This window comes from Hetaerina americana, unplaced genomic scaffold (genome assembly GCF_022747635.1).
Source record: "Hetaerina americana unplaced genomic scaffold, ioHetAmer1.1.p SCAF_263, whole genome shotgun sequence".
Classification (NCBI taxonomy): Eukaryota; Metazoa; Arthropoda; class Insecta; order Odonata; family Calopterygidae; genus Hetaerina; species Hetaerina americana.
Genome location: NW_027286834.1, coordinates 82,101 through 101,437, shown reverse-complemented (window position 1 = coordinate 101,437; position 19,337 = coordinate 82,101). Strand labels below are relative to the sequence as shown.

The 19,337-nt window shown below is 42.4% G+C and overlaps 1 protein-coding gene across 1 annotated transcript in view; it reads left to right on the top strand.

Moving 5' to 3' along the window:
* Nucleotides 1–409: 409 nt before the first annotated feature.
* LOC139689643 (uncharacterized) overlaps nt 410–19,337 on the top strand; it is a gene marked incomplete at its 3' end in the record, with an annotated part of 97,473 nt that continues 78,545 nt past the window's right edge. Inside the window, exon 1 of the mRNA XM_071586822.1 lies at nt 410–685. Coding sequence (XP_071442923.1) covers nt 563–685 — 123 coding nt within the window. The remainder of the gene's footprint in view (nt 686–19,337) is intronic.

Genomic DNA, 19,337 nt, shown 5'->3' with positions numbered 1-19,337 from the left:
CACGAGGAGCATTCTTTTCGTCAATGGGAGTTCTTTCTGCATGTTAATTTTCGACGTCACTTGAAACCTTCCCGCCCTTCCGCGTGCACTTAAAGGGCAGTCACAACGAGTACAGTGCGGTACCGACAGTAACAAGTTTTGTTTTTCACGAATGGGGGTTCGTGGCCACGTGACCCGCTTCGTGGAAGGTTTGACTGCCCCCCGAGGAGGTGAGAGGCGTTTTCGGGAGAGAGTTAAAAAGGGGGGGGGGAGGAGGGCAGGAGGCGGGGAGGGGGGGCAGCGAGGGAAAAAGGGTTGCCCGCGAGGGGAGGGGGTTGCTCTCCCCCACCGACCAATGGGAAGCGAGCGATCCTCCGCGTGCATCACCGTCGCCGGGAAGAGAGAGCTGCGGAGGCACGGGCGAAAGAGACTCAGTGGCGTCACAGGCACAGCGGCGAGAGGTTCTCAAGGACTTGGGCCAGGCAGCAATCCTCCAGTCCTTCACTGCCTGCGAGGCATCCGCCCTGACCAAGAGGAGAGAGCGCTTTGAACCGCAGAGCTGAAAGGTTTCGATCGAGTTACTATGGACACGAAGCAACAAATGGCGGAGGGAGGAGTGTCCGTGATACAACTTCCATCTCCGGACTCGCTATCGACAGCCTCGGTGAAGGAATATGCTCCGTCGTTCAGCTCCGAACCACCTCCGGTGAGTACCGTATTACGTTTTCTCTTCTTTTAAACCAGCCCTAAGTAGCTCTCTCCCTCAGTCCATGCCTTCTTTCAACCGAAAATGGCGTTTGCGTCGCCGACAATTCAATGGAACGGATCATGACTTGTATGGATATATTTATTATCACAAGTATATATATATAGTGGGTCGCGGTAGTCCAGGGGGTAGAGCGTTGGACTGCTGACCGGAGGGTCCCGGGTTCGATTCCCGGGCAAGGCATTCTGGGCACCTGCAGCTCCACCCAGGCTATGTGATTTTTCGGGTATCAGGTTTTCCTTAGAAATCATAACCGGCACAGGGAAAGAAACTGGCTCCCCTACCCTGATGTGTGAATACTTACACGCCGTATCTACATCTACTTAATACCCCGCAAGCCGCCGCAAGGTTGCCTTCCGCTAGGGTTTCCCCGAACCCTTAGGAGTACCCTCTTCTACATCTACATCACGGGGCGTTAAGACACCACCCGTAATTTAGAAAAGAAAAAAAACCGCATGCCAGAACCACAAATCCATACATCCACAAAAAACATGGCATACATTCATGCGAGAACACTTACACCCCACACACATGCAAACACTCAAACTACATCTTACATACACAAGCACCTGAAAGTTTACTTAACAGCTTTGCCGTGTTTAACTTTGCTCCGACTTGTAAATCAATGTTTTTAATATTTATAATGCGACTTTGGTTTCTTACTATTATGATTTCTGATTGTTCGGGGAAAGAATGAGTATTTGTATCTATCTGTACCTGATCTACCTAAGTAGTGTGGGGCCATTATAATTCCTTCGCTGTCATAGTTAAACTCGTTTATTCTGAACCTTTCTAAAAGTCTAAGCCTCCCTTGTTCTCTCCGTACTTCAAATGGTTCCCAGCCTAATTCCCCTAAGAGACCTGTCACACTTGTGTTCCTATCATAACAATTTTTAACGAATCTAGCGGATTTTCTGTGGATTTTATATAATTCTTTTTGCCAAATTTTCTCCCAAGGATCCCAAATAGTTGCGGCATATTCCAAATGAGGTCTAACTAGAGCAAAATAACGCCTCTCTTTAACTTTCTCATTACATTTCCCCCACCACCCGTTTAATGAAGCCGAGTTTCTTTAAAGCGGATCCGCATATTGTCCTTATATGTGTTAGAACTACCCCCAAATATTTAACCTGATTTACCTTAGTTAGCACTGAACCCTCTATTTCGTAGTTTATGAAATATAGTCGCGATCTCGTTGGCACCTTATTTCCCTGTATACCACCGTGTCGTCAGCAAATAATCTCAGATTGCTACCAACGTGTGTGCTTAAGTCATTAATGAGCATTAAGAACAGAAGAGGCCCTATTACACTTCCCTGGGGGACGCCCGAAGTTACATCTCTATCCGTTGAGGACAACCCATCTATGACTACTATTTGTTTGCGATTTGACAAGAAGTCTCTAATCCATTTAATTTTTTTATCATTGATTCCATAGTATTTAAGTATATGTAACAGTTTATTGTGTGGGACTTTGTCGAAGGCTTTTTTGAAATCCAGGAATACTGCATCGACTTGTGTGTTGTTTTCTCCCTATCTAAGCACATCGTGAATGAAGAGACCAAGTTATGTTTCGCAAGATCTGCTTTTCCTAAATCCGTGCTGGTTGTGGATTAGTATTTTCCTACTATCAAGAAATCTCATAATGTTAGTGATAATAATGTGTTCCAATATTTTACAAGATATCGATGTTAAAGGAATGGGTCGGTAATTGGTTGGTTTATCCCTATCGCCACCTTTATAGATGGGAGTTATATGGGCTAGCTTCCAGTCGCGAGGTACTGAGCCTTCTTCTATCGATTTTTGAAAAACAATATGTAAAAATGGGGCAATGTCTTCAGCTAATTCCTTTAATATTCTAGCAGGTATTTCTTCCGGACCAGGTGCCTTGTGTGCTTTGATACTACGGAGCAGATGCACTATTCCCTGCTTGGTCAGTGTAAGATCGCTCATGTGTTCCCCGGGTGGGTGTGGAGGATCGTTTGGTGCGTTTGTGTTTTTATTGTAGACGCTCTGGAAAAAAATGGTTTAAAATATTTGCTTTTTTCACGCTATCTGTAATGATTTCTCCATTTTTCGTCTTCACAGAATGAACAGTTGGACGTTTACCCTGTATTTCCCTAACATAGGCCCAGAATGACTTTGAATTTTCCTCAAGATATTCGCTTGGCATTTTAGATTTAAAAGAGTGTAGTGCTGTGCGCATAATACTTTTCGTCTTACTACGACATTCTTTTAGTTTCTGTTTGGATGCATTCACATAAACTAAATCGTCACTTTTTAAACTCTTTTTGAAATTTGACTGTAGCTTTCTTTGCCTTCTTAATGCCGATCTGACTTCCCCGTTGTACCAACTAGGTTCCTTACTGTCGCATTTTGTCGTAGTTTGGACGGGATGTACGTCTTCATGTAGGGCTTAGTTCTGGGTGAACTCTACCATGACCTACCAAACCGACCTTTGGGTTGATTACTGTGTTTATGGTATATATATATATGTATGTGTATATATATATATATATATATATATATATATATTCACACACACATATATATACTAACCTGCGTAGAAAGCCGTGTGGATAATGTTTCTTTGCATGAGATTATTTAGTCACAAAAGACGCAGTGATTATACGTTTCTAATAACCATTACTGTACGAGCATTGATTCATGTTCTTTGCAAACATTGAGACGATTTTCAATCGCGATTAAATATAAGTGACGGAATTAATTTCCGAGAAAATAGCTCGGAACGTGATGCTTTCAATGGTTTCGGAGATTTCGATGCCTGTTAGAGCGTTAAACGTCGTAAAGATGCATCTTGAGCCTGCAATAGCTATAAATTGGCAAACCCCATCGTTGTCAAAACCAGTGACGACTGAGTGAGGACAAATCATTGCAACATTGCGTTGATTTCAGGTATTCTAGTAAAGAATTATTAGCCAAGGTTTTTTAGCGATTTATTTCTAAAATTGGCTCGTTATTTGCTCTTGAGTATTGTCACTGAGCAATATGTTTTGCGATAATTATTTAAATTATTATTAGGAGAAAAATTTCCATAGAAAAATGCATGATTCTTTTCACTTCTAAGGCGTCAGCATTTTTTTGCGCGACGAATTTCAGAAAGTATGCTAATATAAAAACTAGGCCTTTGAAAGTGAACAGTAAAAAGTAGTGTTCCTGAGGCACTCATTGTGAATAGCTAATTATCGTACATCAAGTGAGTTTGCCGACCGAAGCAGTAATGCCCTCGTCATTGATTCAAGCTTGCTGTGGTCCTGCCATTTTTTCTGCTTCCTCACATTATTTTCGCGTTTTGATAATCAAAGCTAAAAATATGTGTTGAAGAAACAGGGTAATAGTGCTGTGTTTGGCCACAACATGCTTAGTGCTTAGATAAGGGCAATTTAGTATAGGGACCTTCTCCTTCGCTACGCATCGCACCTTGGTGTTGCGTAATTCGTCATGTCCACCGTCAACCTTCCGCATAATGTACTTATTATCGTATTGATAGAAATGAGCTCTTACGGCCAAGAAAGGTGAATACGTTTCTTATCCTCTCCTTTTTTTTTTTACCTTTTACCCCTTCTTGACTTGTGCCGCTAGCCAACTAATTTCATTTTTACTTTGTTTAGAAAGGTAAACTGTTTACGGCTATTGGAGTTTCACATTTATTATATACTTATTATCGATTCAGTGCCCAAGTTATTAATTTTTCAGTCGTGTCATGCTAACTATGTAATTTAAATATTTCGATTGTTGCAATTCTGAAAGTGATAGCTTTTGTGACGTACGCATTCAAATATGCAAACGAATGCTGCCGGGCGTAGGTAATAGTAGTAGGTTCATTAATTGGTCCATCTTAATTTTAGTCGACATTATTTGAAAACATTTATCACGAAAAGTTAGACCTTGGGAACGGGAGTGTGTAGTCCCTAGGCCCAACAGATACCCTAAACCCCTCGTTTGCCGTTTGTTATATACACACACACACACACACACACACATATATATATATATATATATATATATATATATATTGCCGTTTGTTATATACACACACACACACACACACATATATATATATATACATACATATATATATACATATATATACTACCTTGATCAAAAATTTCCCGGAATTTATTCAGAAAATTAAAAATACAAGTTTATTCATCTAAATCTATATTGTCCCCTTCAAAGTAATCCCCATCGACTGCAACACACTTATGCCAGCGCTTGATCCAATCCTCGAAACATTTTTTATATTCGGTTTTCGGTATGTCCATCAGTGCTTCCTGCGATTTTTCCATTACTTCCTCTCGGCTGCTAAAACGCGTTCCCCGTAATGGTTTTTTAACTCGATTGAACAGAAAGAAGTCACAGGGAGCCAAATCAGGTGAATTCGGTGGCTGTTGGATGGTATTTGTTGCATTTTTCGTCAAAAAATTACGAATAATGATAGCACTGTGCGACGGTGCGTTATCATGGTGCAAAATCCACGAGTTTTCTGCCCACATGTCTGGTCTCTTTCGGCGAATTGCTTCACGCAAACGTCTCATAACGCCCAAATAATACTCTTTGTTTACTGTCTGGCCTTCTGGCAAAAATTCATGATGCACTACACCGTTGTAATCCATGAAAACCGTCAGCATTGCCTTCTTTTTTGACTGAAAACGACGTGGTTTTTTTGGTCTCGGCTCATTTGGTGAACGCCATTCACTTGCCTGATGTCTGGATTGCGTGTCGTACTCATAAACCCACGTCTCGTCTCCAGTAATGATCCTTTTGATGAATGTGGGATCGGATTCAGCCTCGCAAATCATGTCTTTTGCGACGTCAACACGGTCTCTTTTTGGCATGAAATTGAGGTCTTTTGGCACCAATTTTGCTGCTACACGACGGAAACCCAAATCATTAACCACAATGTCTTGGGCGGATCCATAGGCAATGTTCAAGTCCTCCGCTATTTCTCTGATGGTTAATTTGCGGTTATTGACCAACATTTCTGTTACTTTATCAATTTTTTCACCGACTTTCGATGTCGATGGTCTGCCACTGCGTTCATCATCTTCGATTGACTCACGACCACTTCTGAACCGCTCGTGCCACTGGTAAACGACCGTTTTTTTTAGAGAATCGTTGCCGAAACACTTTTCCAACATTTCCAACGTCCGTGCGCCACTAAATCCGTTTTTTACGCAAAATTTAATACAAGTTCGTTGTTGCAAATTTAAATCCATTTCTGCAATTGTAAAAAATTGCCAACACACACAGAGATAGATGTACTCTTGGCTACGTAACTTTTGCAAATGTCAAGTTATGACACTAAGATTTAAAGGGAATATCAACAACAGATGTACCAATTTAACAAAAAAACAGAACTCAAATCGGAACGATGGGAGCGCCACACGGTGGTTATTCCGGGAACTTTTTGATCAAGGTAGTATATATATATATATATATATATATATATATATATATATATATATATATATAACCACAGCCATATTTTATACACGAAAAATCACATAGCTTGGGTGGAGCTGCTGGTGCTCAGAGTGCATTTCCCGGGAATCGAACCCGGGACCCTCCGGTCAATAGTCCAACGCTCTACCCACTGAGCTACTGCTACTGAGCTTAGGTCCAGGCATACTGGACGATGAGATATAAAGGGCTTTAAGGAAGATGGCACTAAATACGGCCGTGAGGGTGGATGACATTCTTAGGAGATGATCAGTTTGGGTTTAGGAAGGGAAGAGGTACGCGTGATGCTATTGCAGTAATTAGATTATTAATCGAGAGGAATATAGAACACAACCAGGAGGTATTTGCCTGTTTCGTAGATTTCGAAAAAGCGTTTGATAGAGTGAATTGGGGAAAACTAAAAAGTATATTGAATAAAATAGGAATAGATTGGAGGGAAAGGAGGATAATCCGCAACCTGTATATGTCTCAGACTGCTCAGGTGTATATGGGGAACGGGGAGTCTTGATGGGCAGTGTCAGGAAGAGGTGCAAGGCAGTGTTGCCCATTATCACCGTTGCTGTTCAACCTGTATGCAGAGGAAATGATTAAAGAGGCATGGGAAGAACGCGAGGTAGGAATGAAAGTGGGCGGGGAATTCGTAAAATCAGTTAGGTTCACTGATGATCAAGCTTTAGTTTGTCAGTCAGCCAAGGAGTTGCAAGCATTACTTAGTGAATTGGAAATTCAGTGCGACATGTATGAGATGAGAGTTAATATTAATAAAACAAAGGTTATGCAATTTTCTAGAAAGAAAAAGGCTAAGTTAAACATTAAAATAGGAGGGCAAAAACTAGAACAGGTAGAACAGTTTACGTATCTCGGAAGTGTTTTGGACCAACATGGTCATAGTAGCAGGGACGTAAGGAGAAGAATTGCCCTAGGCAAAGAGGCTTTCACAAGGAGGGAGTTGATGACAGGCACTTTGAGTAAGTACTCGTATATTAAGAAAAGACTCGTAAAAAGTTTGATATGGAGCGCAGCTATGTACGGTGCGGAAACGTGGTCATTTAAGCAGGAGGATAGACGTAGACTGGAGGCTTTTGAAATGTGAGTTTGGAGAAGAATGGAGAAGTAATGGACAGAGAAGAAAACAAATGAGGAAGTACTTGGTATGGTGAGCGAAGAGAGGGGTTTGTTGGGAGCAATCCTATGGAGGCAGGAAAAGTGGATGAAGGGGGTGTTGACCGGCAGTGGGATGTTGAAGACTGTAATTGAGGGGAGAATGTTAGGCAAACGAGGAAAGGGAAGGAAGAGGATAGGGATGTTGGACGGAATGAAGGGAGGAAGAAAGTACTCAGAGCTGAAGAGGGACCTGATGTAGAGTAGGATGTTTTGTTTTGCTAGGAGTCAAAATATTTATTTGGGAGCTGTGTCCATCAAAAACCTACCTTAACGGGAAGATTACCTAATAAAAATATTATAAATATACCGGCCTGTAATAAAAGTTATATATATATACTATATATATAAGACTCAATAAATGACATTATTTGGTAAATTTTTTGTGGATTAAATTTAATTTCGGAAATATAATGTGTTTTACTATCGATCCCCGGAAACATTTCCATCCATGATTGATTCGCTAAATAATTGGGCGTTGCAGTTGCGGTCATTGCACGTGACTCCGGTAATGCCTTCCCATCCCCATTGCCAGAAGAGCGCTCTTCGTTCACGCGCGGCCGAATGACGCGGAAGTGAAACGGGGCAGCGTCACGAGACGCGCATCACGCACTTTTACTTCCGTCGTCGGCTTTCGAATCTCCCTCTCACCGACTTCCACTCGCCTCTCTCGTGCACACCGGAATGCTCCACCCCCTCTCCCTCCTCCTCCTCCGGCTGCCATCTCCGGGTGCTCCGGGAAAGTGGGCGGGGGAGCACGACACGACCGCCACTCCCACGCCCCGGAGTCCTCTCTCTCCTCCTGCCCCGACTTTCCAATCAAGCTGGGTTCCTGGCCGCGGAACCACTCTTGCCTACGCCGCCCCCGTCCCGATGCACCCTTAGAGCCCTGAATGGAATGAAATGAGTTCCGATGCGCTAACGATGCCCAATCGGTCGGGTTACGTGACAGCCTTGCCCTCGGCCTGCGGAATGAGACGTTCCTCTGTCAATGCCAAGATTAAAGATACAGGGCAGCATTCGTGGTGCGTTAAACTCTGGAAGTCTTCGATCCCCCAGGCGAAGTTTTAGGGCTTCTCGCTAATTGATCTTTACACCTTAAGATGTGTTGTCGTTCAGCGCCGTCGAATTGCTTAGGATTTCCCTCCCTCGTCGCACCCGCCTAACCCGCTTTCGTTCGCCGCTTACCTTGGCGGGTAATGTTGATGAATTCGGGGGGCCTCATTAAAGGGACGGATTATTATTTCGGCGGTCACAATTACTGCCTTGTTTGTTCGCTATTTCATGTGTGAGGTTTTTTAAATTATCATAACCAATTGGCGCCATTGCATTGAATCCTATGTATTTCGAGCAGAGACTTCTCGTAAATATGATCACAAAAAGGCACGAGTCTTTGAAAGATGTGGGTCTTCGCGAAGTTACGTTCAATCCGCCGTTATACCTTAAACGGAAACTGTTGAAGGTGGACATGTTTTTTGTTAGGAGATCGTTGCCTGAGGTAATATGATAGAATTTCTCTTGAGCAAATAAACACCACTGGATAGTCATTTGACTGAAAATCGTTAGATTGAACGATTTCCGATCTGCGTGGCGTGTTTACCGTGCAAACTATTTACTCAAGTTTCGCCTCTGCACCTTGCCCTGCAAACCACCTTGGGGTCGCTCGGCAGGTGGTCTCCCATACTGGCTATTTTTTGAGACATTAGGGCAATTGGTGATTGCTGGCGGTCGATATCATTTCGTTCTCAGGGAGTTCGAATTTTCTTAAGTCATATTTTTTGGTGTTGTGTTGCCAACTATTTAAATTATCAATTTGAGGAAGTATTTGAAATGGAGTCGTAACTAGGGTACGTTCCTGAGTTTGCATAACTCAAATTTATTTTACAAATTTGGAAAGAATGGTTTGGGATATCTTGATTAATAAAGCACCTTTTCCATATTAGATTACCAAATCCCCTTTCTTCTTATTTCCATTGACTACGGAATGGTGGAATTATATGGAGGAAACTTTTTGTAAATAGGACTCCCCGCCGAGACGAGGGAAGGAGTGGTGTGACGGCCATTCGCGGGTGCACTTCGTAAAAAATCAACCTGCTTAAGATAACCTGCTACAGAGCGGCCAGCGATCCAATGGTTCTCTGGTTCCAGGATTCCATGGAACAAATCATTTCTCAAGGTTCGGGGCTACCTAGTCTCCCCTGTGGCCAATGCTCACTTTACTCCCGCTAATGTTTCAGAAGCTCAGCTCTAACACCATAGAAATTCATGCGTAGTTGCGAATTAATAAAAATAGTTTCCAAAATATGATGGCTCACCTATATATACTCATAATCCAACTAGCGATATAATGAATACGTCGCATGGAATCCTATTGCGGAGATTTTGAATTTTTAAAGCATTAGATTGATGTAAACCGTTCAATGATATTTTCCGTTTATTTTTTAATTACTAACTTCCAGGAAATGCAATTCGTCGATGCAAGCTCATCGTGGCGAACTGAATGACGCAATCATGGCCTCGTGTTGAATTGGCATTTCCTTGAGTATTCACAGTCAAAAAATACAATGGAAAGATTTTGAAATTCTTTTTTATCGATTGGGAATATTGTAGCGCTCCTTGATGTTGGAGGAGTTTGTCTCATTGGTCGGTTTGGATGGACAAATCATCCCTAAAATGAAGTATTTATCCGTCACCGTGGCATTGTTCTCACACGAAGAAGTAAGGACGAGCATCACGACTTCTATTCAGCTGTAGTGCGCGCAGCGGCTGTAGGCAGGCATTTGTTTAGTGATTGGCTGCACTAATGCTCCTTCAATGCACGTAGGTGTCGCGCACAATTCTTTCCATCATTGCAGAATAAATAAGACATTGAAAATTGCTAGGTTGAAAGAAAATAATGGCAGCATTAGTTATTCACGTTGAATTCAACTGGAGAAAATATTTCACTCTTCCTTTTTCCTTCAACTTGATATCTCCTGGTAAATAGCATAATTTCTCCAGGCTTCACTGCGAAATTCCAGGTGATTTCCCATTTTGATTTTTCCAAGGTTTTCCCATGCCCACTTTCGAGAGACTCGGTGACACGCCCAGCCCTGCCAATGCGTTGGCCGGCCGACAGATGATTAGGAGCTCGATTAGGTGCTGGGGGGGGGGGGCTGTGGTCGATGGGCGTACCTTGAATGAGAGTGTTGTGGAGACGCGGAGTGAGAAATGCGCCGGGCGTGGTCCAGCCTCGCGTGGTTGAGGAGCCGACCACCAGGGAAGGCCGTCCACCTGGTTGGCGCCAGCCCGACGAGAAACGGCTATCCCGTCTCTATGCGCGATCAGGGGTTCTGCCGCGCCAGGACCCCTTCAACCTGTGAATTGTAGCGCACGGCACCCACAATCAGGGATCGGGGCACCGCGGATTAATTCCTGTCGCAACCGGGATCCGAACTCGGGCCTTTAGGGGTGGAAAGCCAATGCGCTAGCCATCACGACAATACGATCTCCGCTGTAGAAATATTATTTTATATAATTATGAATCAATTTGACTGAGTAATTCTCTGGAGACATTCGAAGTTGAAGGAAAACGTAAAAAAATACATCTCATTCCGGCAGGACACGTGACATTTGAGGTGACCGAAGATAGGGAACAGATTTCGTTGAGGGTGCTATTCATTTGTATGCGTTTCGAAGTTTCTGATTGGTCACAATGATCCTGCCTTCAACCCGAGTGGAAATTAATTAAAATGGTCGATGCCTATCGACGATGGAGGAGACAGTCGTGCAACAAGTTGATTCTCAATAGTTGGCGTGAAGTGATGCACTCAGCAAAACCCTGGATGGGCGATATGTTAAAGATTATACATCGCAGGTGCGTGAGAATAACAATATTTGTTTTTGACAGTCTTGCGTGCTGAGCAGAAGAGACAGATTGCGTAAAGGCTCTCGATTTCAAATGCCGGGGTCGCAGCTGTGATCACGGAATAGTGAGCGCGCCTCGTGACCGTGTTCTCGCGATGAGTGACGCCACGATGTCAATCAATCCCGGTGCACTTTAAAATGCTCATTATTAATTGGAACAAATATTGCGTAGGAAAGCCCACAGGAAATTGCGATTCATACCAAAACTTCCTGCATATATTTATCAAGTTCTCGTTGGAAAGACGATATTCGGCCAGTGAATTGGGGTAGAATTTGCCCAATGAAATTCCCAACGGTGTGTGATATCCACAGATTTTTAGACTTCTGGGCTACTGACCGGAGGCCCCGGGTTCATGCGGGCAGTTCGCAAGCTGAAAGGTCAGTTCGCGAAAGTAATGAAATGGAAGCATTAAGGACATCTATGGAATGAAGAGAACTTCAATGGGCTTCGGAAGAAATTAAAACACTACTAGCTTCCATCATTGAGTGTGTGGAAACTCGCATCAGCTGACACGGAGCGCAATCGTTTTAAAACGGTATGCGTGACAGGATTGAGATGTTTATTCCATAGAAATGCCAACGCGACGAAACAAGATGGCACAACAGAGAGATCAGAGCCACCTGAAAATTATGACAATGTATTCACTCAAATATGAAAAAAGTTTAAAAGCGAAGACAAAATCTTTCTAATTCTAAAAAAGAAAAAAATGAGTAGCTTGAGGCGTGATGTGGTGGAACATAATATAGAAAGGATAGTGGCCTCTTCCCGCTAGATAAGATTTATTGTACGACCGGGTTTCGATGCATTGCAAGACCTGAAGATAATGTAACACATCGAAACCCGGTCGTAAAATTTAACTTTTCTGGTGGAAAATCGTTACTTTTCGTTCTTTATAAGAAATCAGATGATAAACGAGTAGTGTCGACCAAAAACATAAAAATATTATGCGCGAAGCCTTATGGAAATAAATTGTTATTCGAATATTTAAAATATGGCCTAAAATTATTTTTGCTTTACGTCAGAGAAATATCGACGTGTGCAATATTGAGTCGGCGGAATCGGCGAAACAACCACAGGCGGCGCGGATCGGAACAATAGCGATGGCCCGGAAGAGTCGCGCCTCGGATTCGCCCTCATGTGAATGGCGATTTCAACCCACGTGCCCCGAGAAGTGTCACCCGGGTGAGGGGGGGCAAGGGAATGGCGAGCGGGGCAATTGGGGGGCGCAGGGGTGGGAAAACCCACGGGTCGCACACCCGGAATAGCAGCCCCCCCGCACAACTGCTGCGAAAGCGTGGAACCGGGAAATACCCAGCCCAGAACCCAAACACTTGGAACACGTGTTCTCCGCCTCCCCTCATTAAATCGCTGATGGGCCTCTTTCGCGAGCGACTTCCCCTCCGACGACCACTTCCCACCCTCGCACCCCTTCCGTGGATCGCGGGGCATTCGTGGCCTTGCAAATTAACCATCCCTCGCCCTCGCTTGAGATATAATCCGGTGACATCTCATACCCTGCTGCCTACTTGAAGCCTTTCATGTGGACCAAGATGCCGACTTAGGAAAGTGACATTCTATTGTCCCATAAACTGGTATAAATAACGGGTTTATGATAGTATTTGGGGGGTGAGGGTAGACCAGAGGTAGCGTATCTCCCTGTGGAACAATAGGTCACTCGTTTGGTTCCCGTGACCGGCAAAATTTTTCAAAATTAATGTTAATGCTTTTTCGGAACGAGGCAGCGAGATAAATACTCATACTAAAAAAGGTACCCGGAACCCATGGCGAAAGGCAGCAGTTTCACCATTAGGCACTGGTGGTAGCTGCCACAGATGCGGGCGATAGTTCATGGTATTGGTCGCAGTACTGCGATGTGGAAGGCAGCGGGAAACCTAGATTATTCTCCCTAGAATATTTCCCCCTTGTGTTCAAATATAGTAGAATGGGGGTTTGCAGTAAACCAATCCTAGGATTGTTATACTGAGGAAATGAAAAAACTGTTTAATTGGTTTAATTTAAAAATATATAAATTTATTTAAGTTATAAATACTGTTCGCTGAAACTCATACAGGATAAATAATTCAATTATGGCACTTTCCTCTTTATACATTTCCACCCAAGTAAGTAATGGCTAACTTTTATATAACACTTTTCGTGGGGCACGCAAATGAGAAGAATATGCGGACCAACCTCAAAGAAGTTCGGTTTCATTAGACAGGTTGTACTGTAGTGTAATGAGAAGTCAGAGAAGTCTGAAGAGACAATTATTTTCCGGCTTGATATAGAGAAGTAGTAATTCATATTAAAAAACATTGTAGCGCTTAATTTCTTTTCACAACATGAAAAGTAAACCACACAACGTTCGTTTCGGCTCATAGAGTAAGACCTCCGCCTTTTTTTGCTAGCCGGCCGCTATCTGTTCTTAAAAAATGAAAAAAACACGAGTCTTTGAGCAATGACTTTCCCAACCCACTAACTCGGAAGTGTTCCGATGAAATCGTGGACCACGTGAAATAATTGCGGTGCCATCGCATCCGATCTCGTGCGGGGAAAAGGCGTGCACACTATTCACGGAGGGGCCGTGAAGAGGCTGACCTCCATCAAAAGCTTAGTCGGGAACTGTGGCGTAAAAAAAGTTGAAAGGACATGGTTGTCGTTTGTTATGACTCCGCGTAGAGTCTGCGGCGATAGTGCAGAAAAGGGCCTGCGAAGGGTCGTGAAAACGAAAGAACCACAAAATGCGTACCACATTGAATACAAGATAGGGGACGAGAACCTTCAGATATGCAAAGACTCGTGCTTAGAATATGAAACTACTGCAAAAATAATAATAGTGTGGTTTAGCGTCCAATATAGAAGATACAATTCAACCCTCAATTACGTGTACTTGCAGATCGGCAGTACAGGCAATTGTCGCAAAATAAGTGAGGGAGACTGTCGACTACATACTAGATTCAAGCATTCGTTTTTCCCGTGCACTATTCGCGGCAAAAGCACGAGGAGAAATACTAAAGATATACATGAATACCAATACACTGTTGTTACACACTAATATCCTGCAAGCACCAGGTGGGAAGGGTAAGTGATGAAGGGAAGATATGGGAGTGAAAGGGAAAATAGTTGTTTCAACCTATCGAATAACGTGAAAACTTGTGTGAAGGCCGGAGGAAGACTTAATTCAAAAGAAGGGTTAATTCACATGATAAATTAGTAATTTGTTATACGAAAAAAGGGAATAAAAATGAACTGCAACCATTTACATGTCTCCGCCATGACCGGATACGTCATGATGAATTGGAAAGTAAGGGGGGGAAATTCTACTGTCACTGCACTGCACATGCAAACTCAGTCTCCGCCCTTGAAGTCACTGGTACTTATTTCCCCCACACCGTCTTGGCGAATCCCAATTCTCGGTTTATCTTCTGCGCACATCTGTCTATATCACTTTTACCTCACGAGTGATCACGGGTATTAGTGATACCTAGGTATTTTATAGATTTTACTTTCATGCTATTATTAATGCTGTAAGCAGTTTGGGTAGGGGGATGAAATTTCCAGTAGTTCATAACAATAGATTTTTAAAGGTTTAATTATAATTGGCATACCTTTCACAATTCCTGAATAGCCTTTAGGTCATTAGCCAACCCATCTCTATCGGATTGGCTGCCAATATCATTGCGTCGTCGGCAAGAATTATCTTCGTGGTCTAACCTATTTAAATAATGTGGGGTCATAATAATTTCTTTAGTGTCATTGATAAACTCGTTTGTTCTGAACCTTTCTAAAAGTCTCCGTCTCACTTGTTCTCTTCGCATCTCAGGGGCTCCCTGCCTAATTCCCCTAAAAGACCTCTGACCCTTATCTTTTTTTTATTGTTATTTATTTCGCATTTGTCCGAAAGCAGCAATTTAACCTTTAAATCGGACTTTTAATAACGATATGTATATCGCAATGCAAACAATTACAAATACCTAATCCCTAGGTGAAGGAAGGCCCACCTAGGCGAACATCGAACCCACGACCTCTGGGTTGGCAGACGCCACCCCCGGGCCGCCTTCTCATCGGAACAATTTTTGACGAATCCGGTGGATTTTCTCTGAGAACTACCTAATTCTTTTATCAACGCTCTCTTCCAAGGATACCAAATACTTCCAAGGATTCCAAATGTGGCCTAACTTCATCAACAACTCCGAACCATCGAGATATCCCGCTATCCACCTAGCAACCAACTATACCTGTATGTTCCATGACCGTGAATGATATGGCTGTGAGGGAAACATGTCTCTCTCATTGCTAGGTTCCTCCTTGTCTCCCTTTTTATAAATAGGCGTTGCATAAACCCGTTGCCATTCACTGGGAACCTTGTGTACTTGGGAACTGGGCACTTGCGAGTCGTAAATTTGATTTCTTAATACTGCGATATTTCCGACGCTAGTTCCTTGAATATGCGAGCGGGTGAATACCCGGAGTCCGCAGTATTCTTTGGGCGTAACGTTTTTCAGCAAACATTCTATTCAGCTGTGTGTATTTCAAATGTACGGCGTTACATGGCGGAAAATATCACTTAAGCTCTAGGGGACTTTCGGTGAGGCATTGATGAGAACGTTCTGAAGAAAGGAATGGAATAATTTAGCTTTTCCTAAACTGATGGCTTTCCTGGCATTCGCCCAAGATATCTTATAACCGTAAATTATCTCATTCCGTTCGCCGCTTGAGATTTAATCCGGGTGTTTTTCATCTTGGCGTGACATAGCATTAGGCGTGTTATTATAACCTCCTCGTTGTACAATCTGGATTACTTGCTATCCTTTATAAGTTTATTTGAGCACAACCTGTTGCGCGAGAGGGCGTCATCTCAAGGAAGTGATTCCACGTATCTTCAATATTTCGGTGTTAACCGTCTTCCTTAGAATTGACAAATTGACTCTGTGACACACACTTCAACCCATTTTATAAACAAGTCAAATCAATTAAGAACTCCTTCATATATTCACAAAACACTCCTTAGAACAAATAGTTAAATCACCAACACGGGGCCAAAGCATACTAGACATCTTTGCGACTTCTATGCCCGAAATCATTACTAACATTGAAATAATAGACGGAATCAGTGACCATAAGGCTATTCTTGTGGAGTTAAAAACTAAGTTCGTCAAAATAAACAAAGAAAAGCGTAAAATATACCTATACAACAAGGCAAATTTTAACGGACTAAGAGAATATTTAAAGATAAAATTACCGGAATACAAGACAAAAACACTGACAACAAATACAGAGAACACTTGGAATTATTTCTTAAATATTTTACGCGAAGGAATAAAGACGTACATCCCGTCCAAACTCAAATGCGACAGTAAGGAACCTAGATGGTACAACGGGGAAGTCAGATCGGCATTAAGAAGGCAAAGAAAGCTACAGTCAAATTTCAAAAAGAGTTTAAAAAGTGACGATATACGTTTTGTGAATACAACCAAACAGCTACTAAAAGAATGTCGTAGTAAGACGAAAAGTATTATGCGCACAGCACTACACTCTTTTAAATCTAAAATGCTAAGCGAATATCTTGAGGAAAATCCAAAGTCATTCTGGTCCTATGTTAGGGAAATACAGGGTAAACGTCCCACTGTTCACTCTTTGAAGACGGAAAATGGAGAAATCATTACAGATAGCGTGAAAAAGGCAAATATTTTAAACCATTTTTTCCAGAGCGTCTACAACAAAAACACAAACGCACCAAACGATCCTCCACACCCACCCGGGGAACACATGAGCGATCTAACACTGACCAAGCAGGGAATAGTACATCTGCTCCGTAGTATCAAAGCACACAAGGCACCTGGTCCGGAAGAAATACCTGCTAGAATATTAAAGGAATTAGCTGACGACATTGCCCCATTTTTACATATTGTTTTTCTAAAATCGATAGAAGAAGGCTCAGTGCCTCGCGACTGGAAGCTAGCCCATATAACTCCCATCTATAAAGGCGGCGATAGGGATAAACCAACCAATTACCGACCCATTTCTTTAACATCGATCTCTTGTAAAATATTGGAACACGTTATTGTCACTAACATTATGAAATTTCTTGATAGTAGGAAAATACTAATCCACAACCAGCACGGATTTAGGAAAAGCAGATCTTGCGAACCACAACTTGGTCTCTTCATTCACGATATACTTAGATCGGGAGAAAACAACACCCAAGTCGATGCAGTATTCCTGGATTTCAAAAAAGCCTTCGACAAAGTCCCACACAATAAACTGTTACAAAAACTTAAATACTATGGAATCAATGATAAAAAAATTAATTGGATTAGATACTTCTTGTCAAATCGCAAACAAATAGTAGTCATTGATGGGTTGTGCTCAACGGATAGAGATGTAACTTCGGGCGTCCCCCAGGGAAGTGTAATAGGGCCTCTTCTGTTCTTAATATACATAAATGACTTAAGCACACACGTTAGTAGCAATCTAAGGTTATTTGCTGACGACACGGTGATATACAGGGAAATAAGGAGCCAACTAGATCGCGAGCTACTCTCTAGAGACTTAGACAATATCTCGGGATGGTGCAATAAATGGGGATTAACACTTAATATAGATAAATGTGCAGTTTTGAAATTTTGGAATAAAGGAAGCGAGGAACAGGATATAAACTACAAAATAGAGGGTTCAGTATTGACTACGGCAAATCAAGTTAAATATTTGGGGGTTGTTCTAACACCACGCCTTTCATGGGGAGCACATATCAGGACAATATGCGGATCAGCTTTAAAGAAACTTGGCTTCATAAAACGGGTGGTGGGGAAATGTAATGAAAAAGTTAAAGAGAGGTGTTATTTTGCTCTAGTTAGACCTCATTTGGAATATGCCGCAAGTATTTGGGATCCGTGGGAGAAAATTTGGCAAAAAGAATTAGATAAAGTCCAGAGAAAATCCGCTAGATTTGTTAAAAATTGTTATGATAAAAACACAAGTGTGACAGGTCTCTTAGGGAATTTAGGCTGGGAACCACTTGAAGTGCGGAGAGAACAAGCGAGGCTTAGACTTTTAGAAAGGTTCAGAACAAACGAGTTTAAATATGACACTGAAGGAATTATAATGGCCCCACACTACTTAGGTAGATCAGACCACAAAGATAAACTAAGGGAGATAGATTCCAAGACAGATAGGTACAAATACTCATTCTTTCCCCGAACAATCAGTAATCATAATAGCAAGAAACCGAAGTCACTTTAGAAATATTAAAAACTTTGAATTTACAAGTCGGCACAAAATTAAACACTATAGAGATGTTAGGTATACTTTCAGGTGCATGTGTATGTTAGTTGGTAGTTTGAGTGTTTGCATGTGTGTGGGGTGTAAGTGTTCATGCATGAATGTATGCCATGTTTTTTTTTTTTATATATGATTTTGTCGTTATTGCATGCGATTTTTTTTTTATTATTTTTCTTTTCTAAATTATGGGTGGTGTCCTAGCACCCCCCGCCACACGCCCTTGCGGCGGCTTGCGGGGTATTGAGTAGATGTAGATGTAGATGTAGATCTGTTGGGCTTCTTATTTCGGGCCCCATATGGGGGTCAGCAAGGGAGGTGGTGTTGGGTCACCAGCCAAACCACAGCTACTCCTCCTGCTCCACTGCCGCCAGAGGCATGCATCATCGTCCTCCCTCGCTGCGAATCCATTGCATCGCATGGGCATCTACACAATGCACCGCACGCCGCGTCAAAAGCACCACCTATTTTGCGAATAATGATCACCTTTGGCAAATTTGCAAAGGTTGAGTGGGCACATATACGCACCCTGCAATGGATGCGTTCGAGTGAAGAATTAAATTCTGCTTATTGGATGAAAAATGTGAAGCTTTAATTTTATTATGCAGTATAAAAGGGCTATTCTCAACTGTAGAACGAAACGTCGGATTAGCATTGGCGGGAATATTTCGGTCCAATTATGAGGTAAAATGTAGTTCCTGTTTGCATAATAATTATCAAATTCTCCCTCTTGTTTTTTTCGTACCTTCTATGTATTGCGCCCCTAG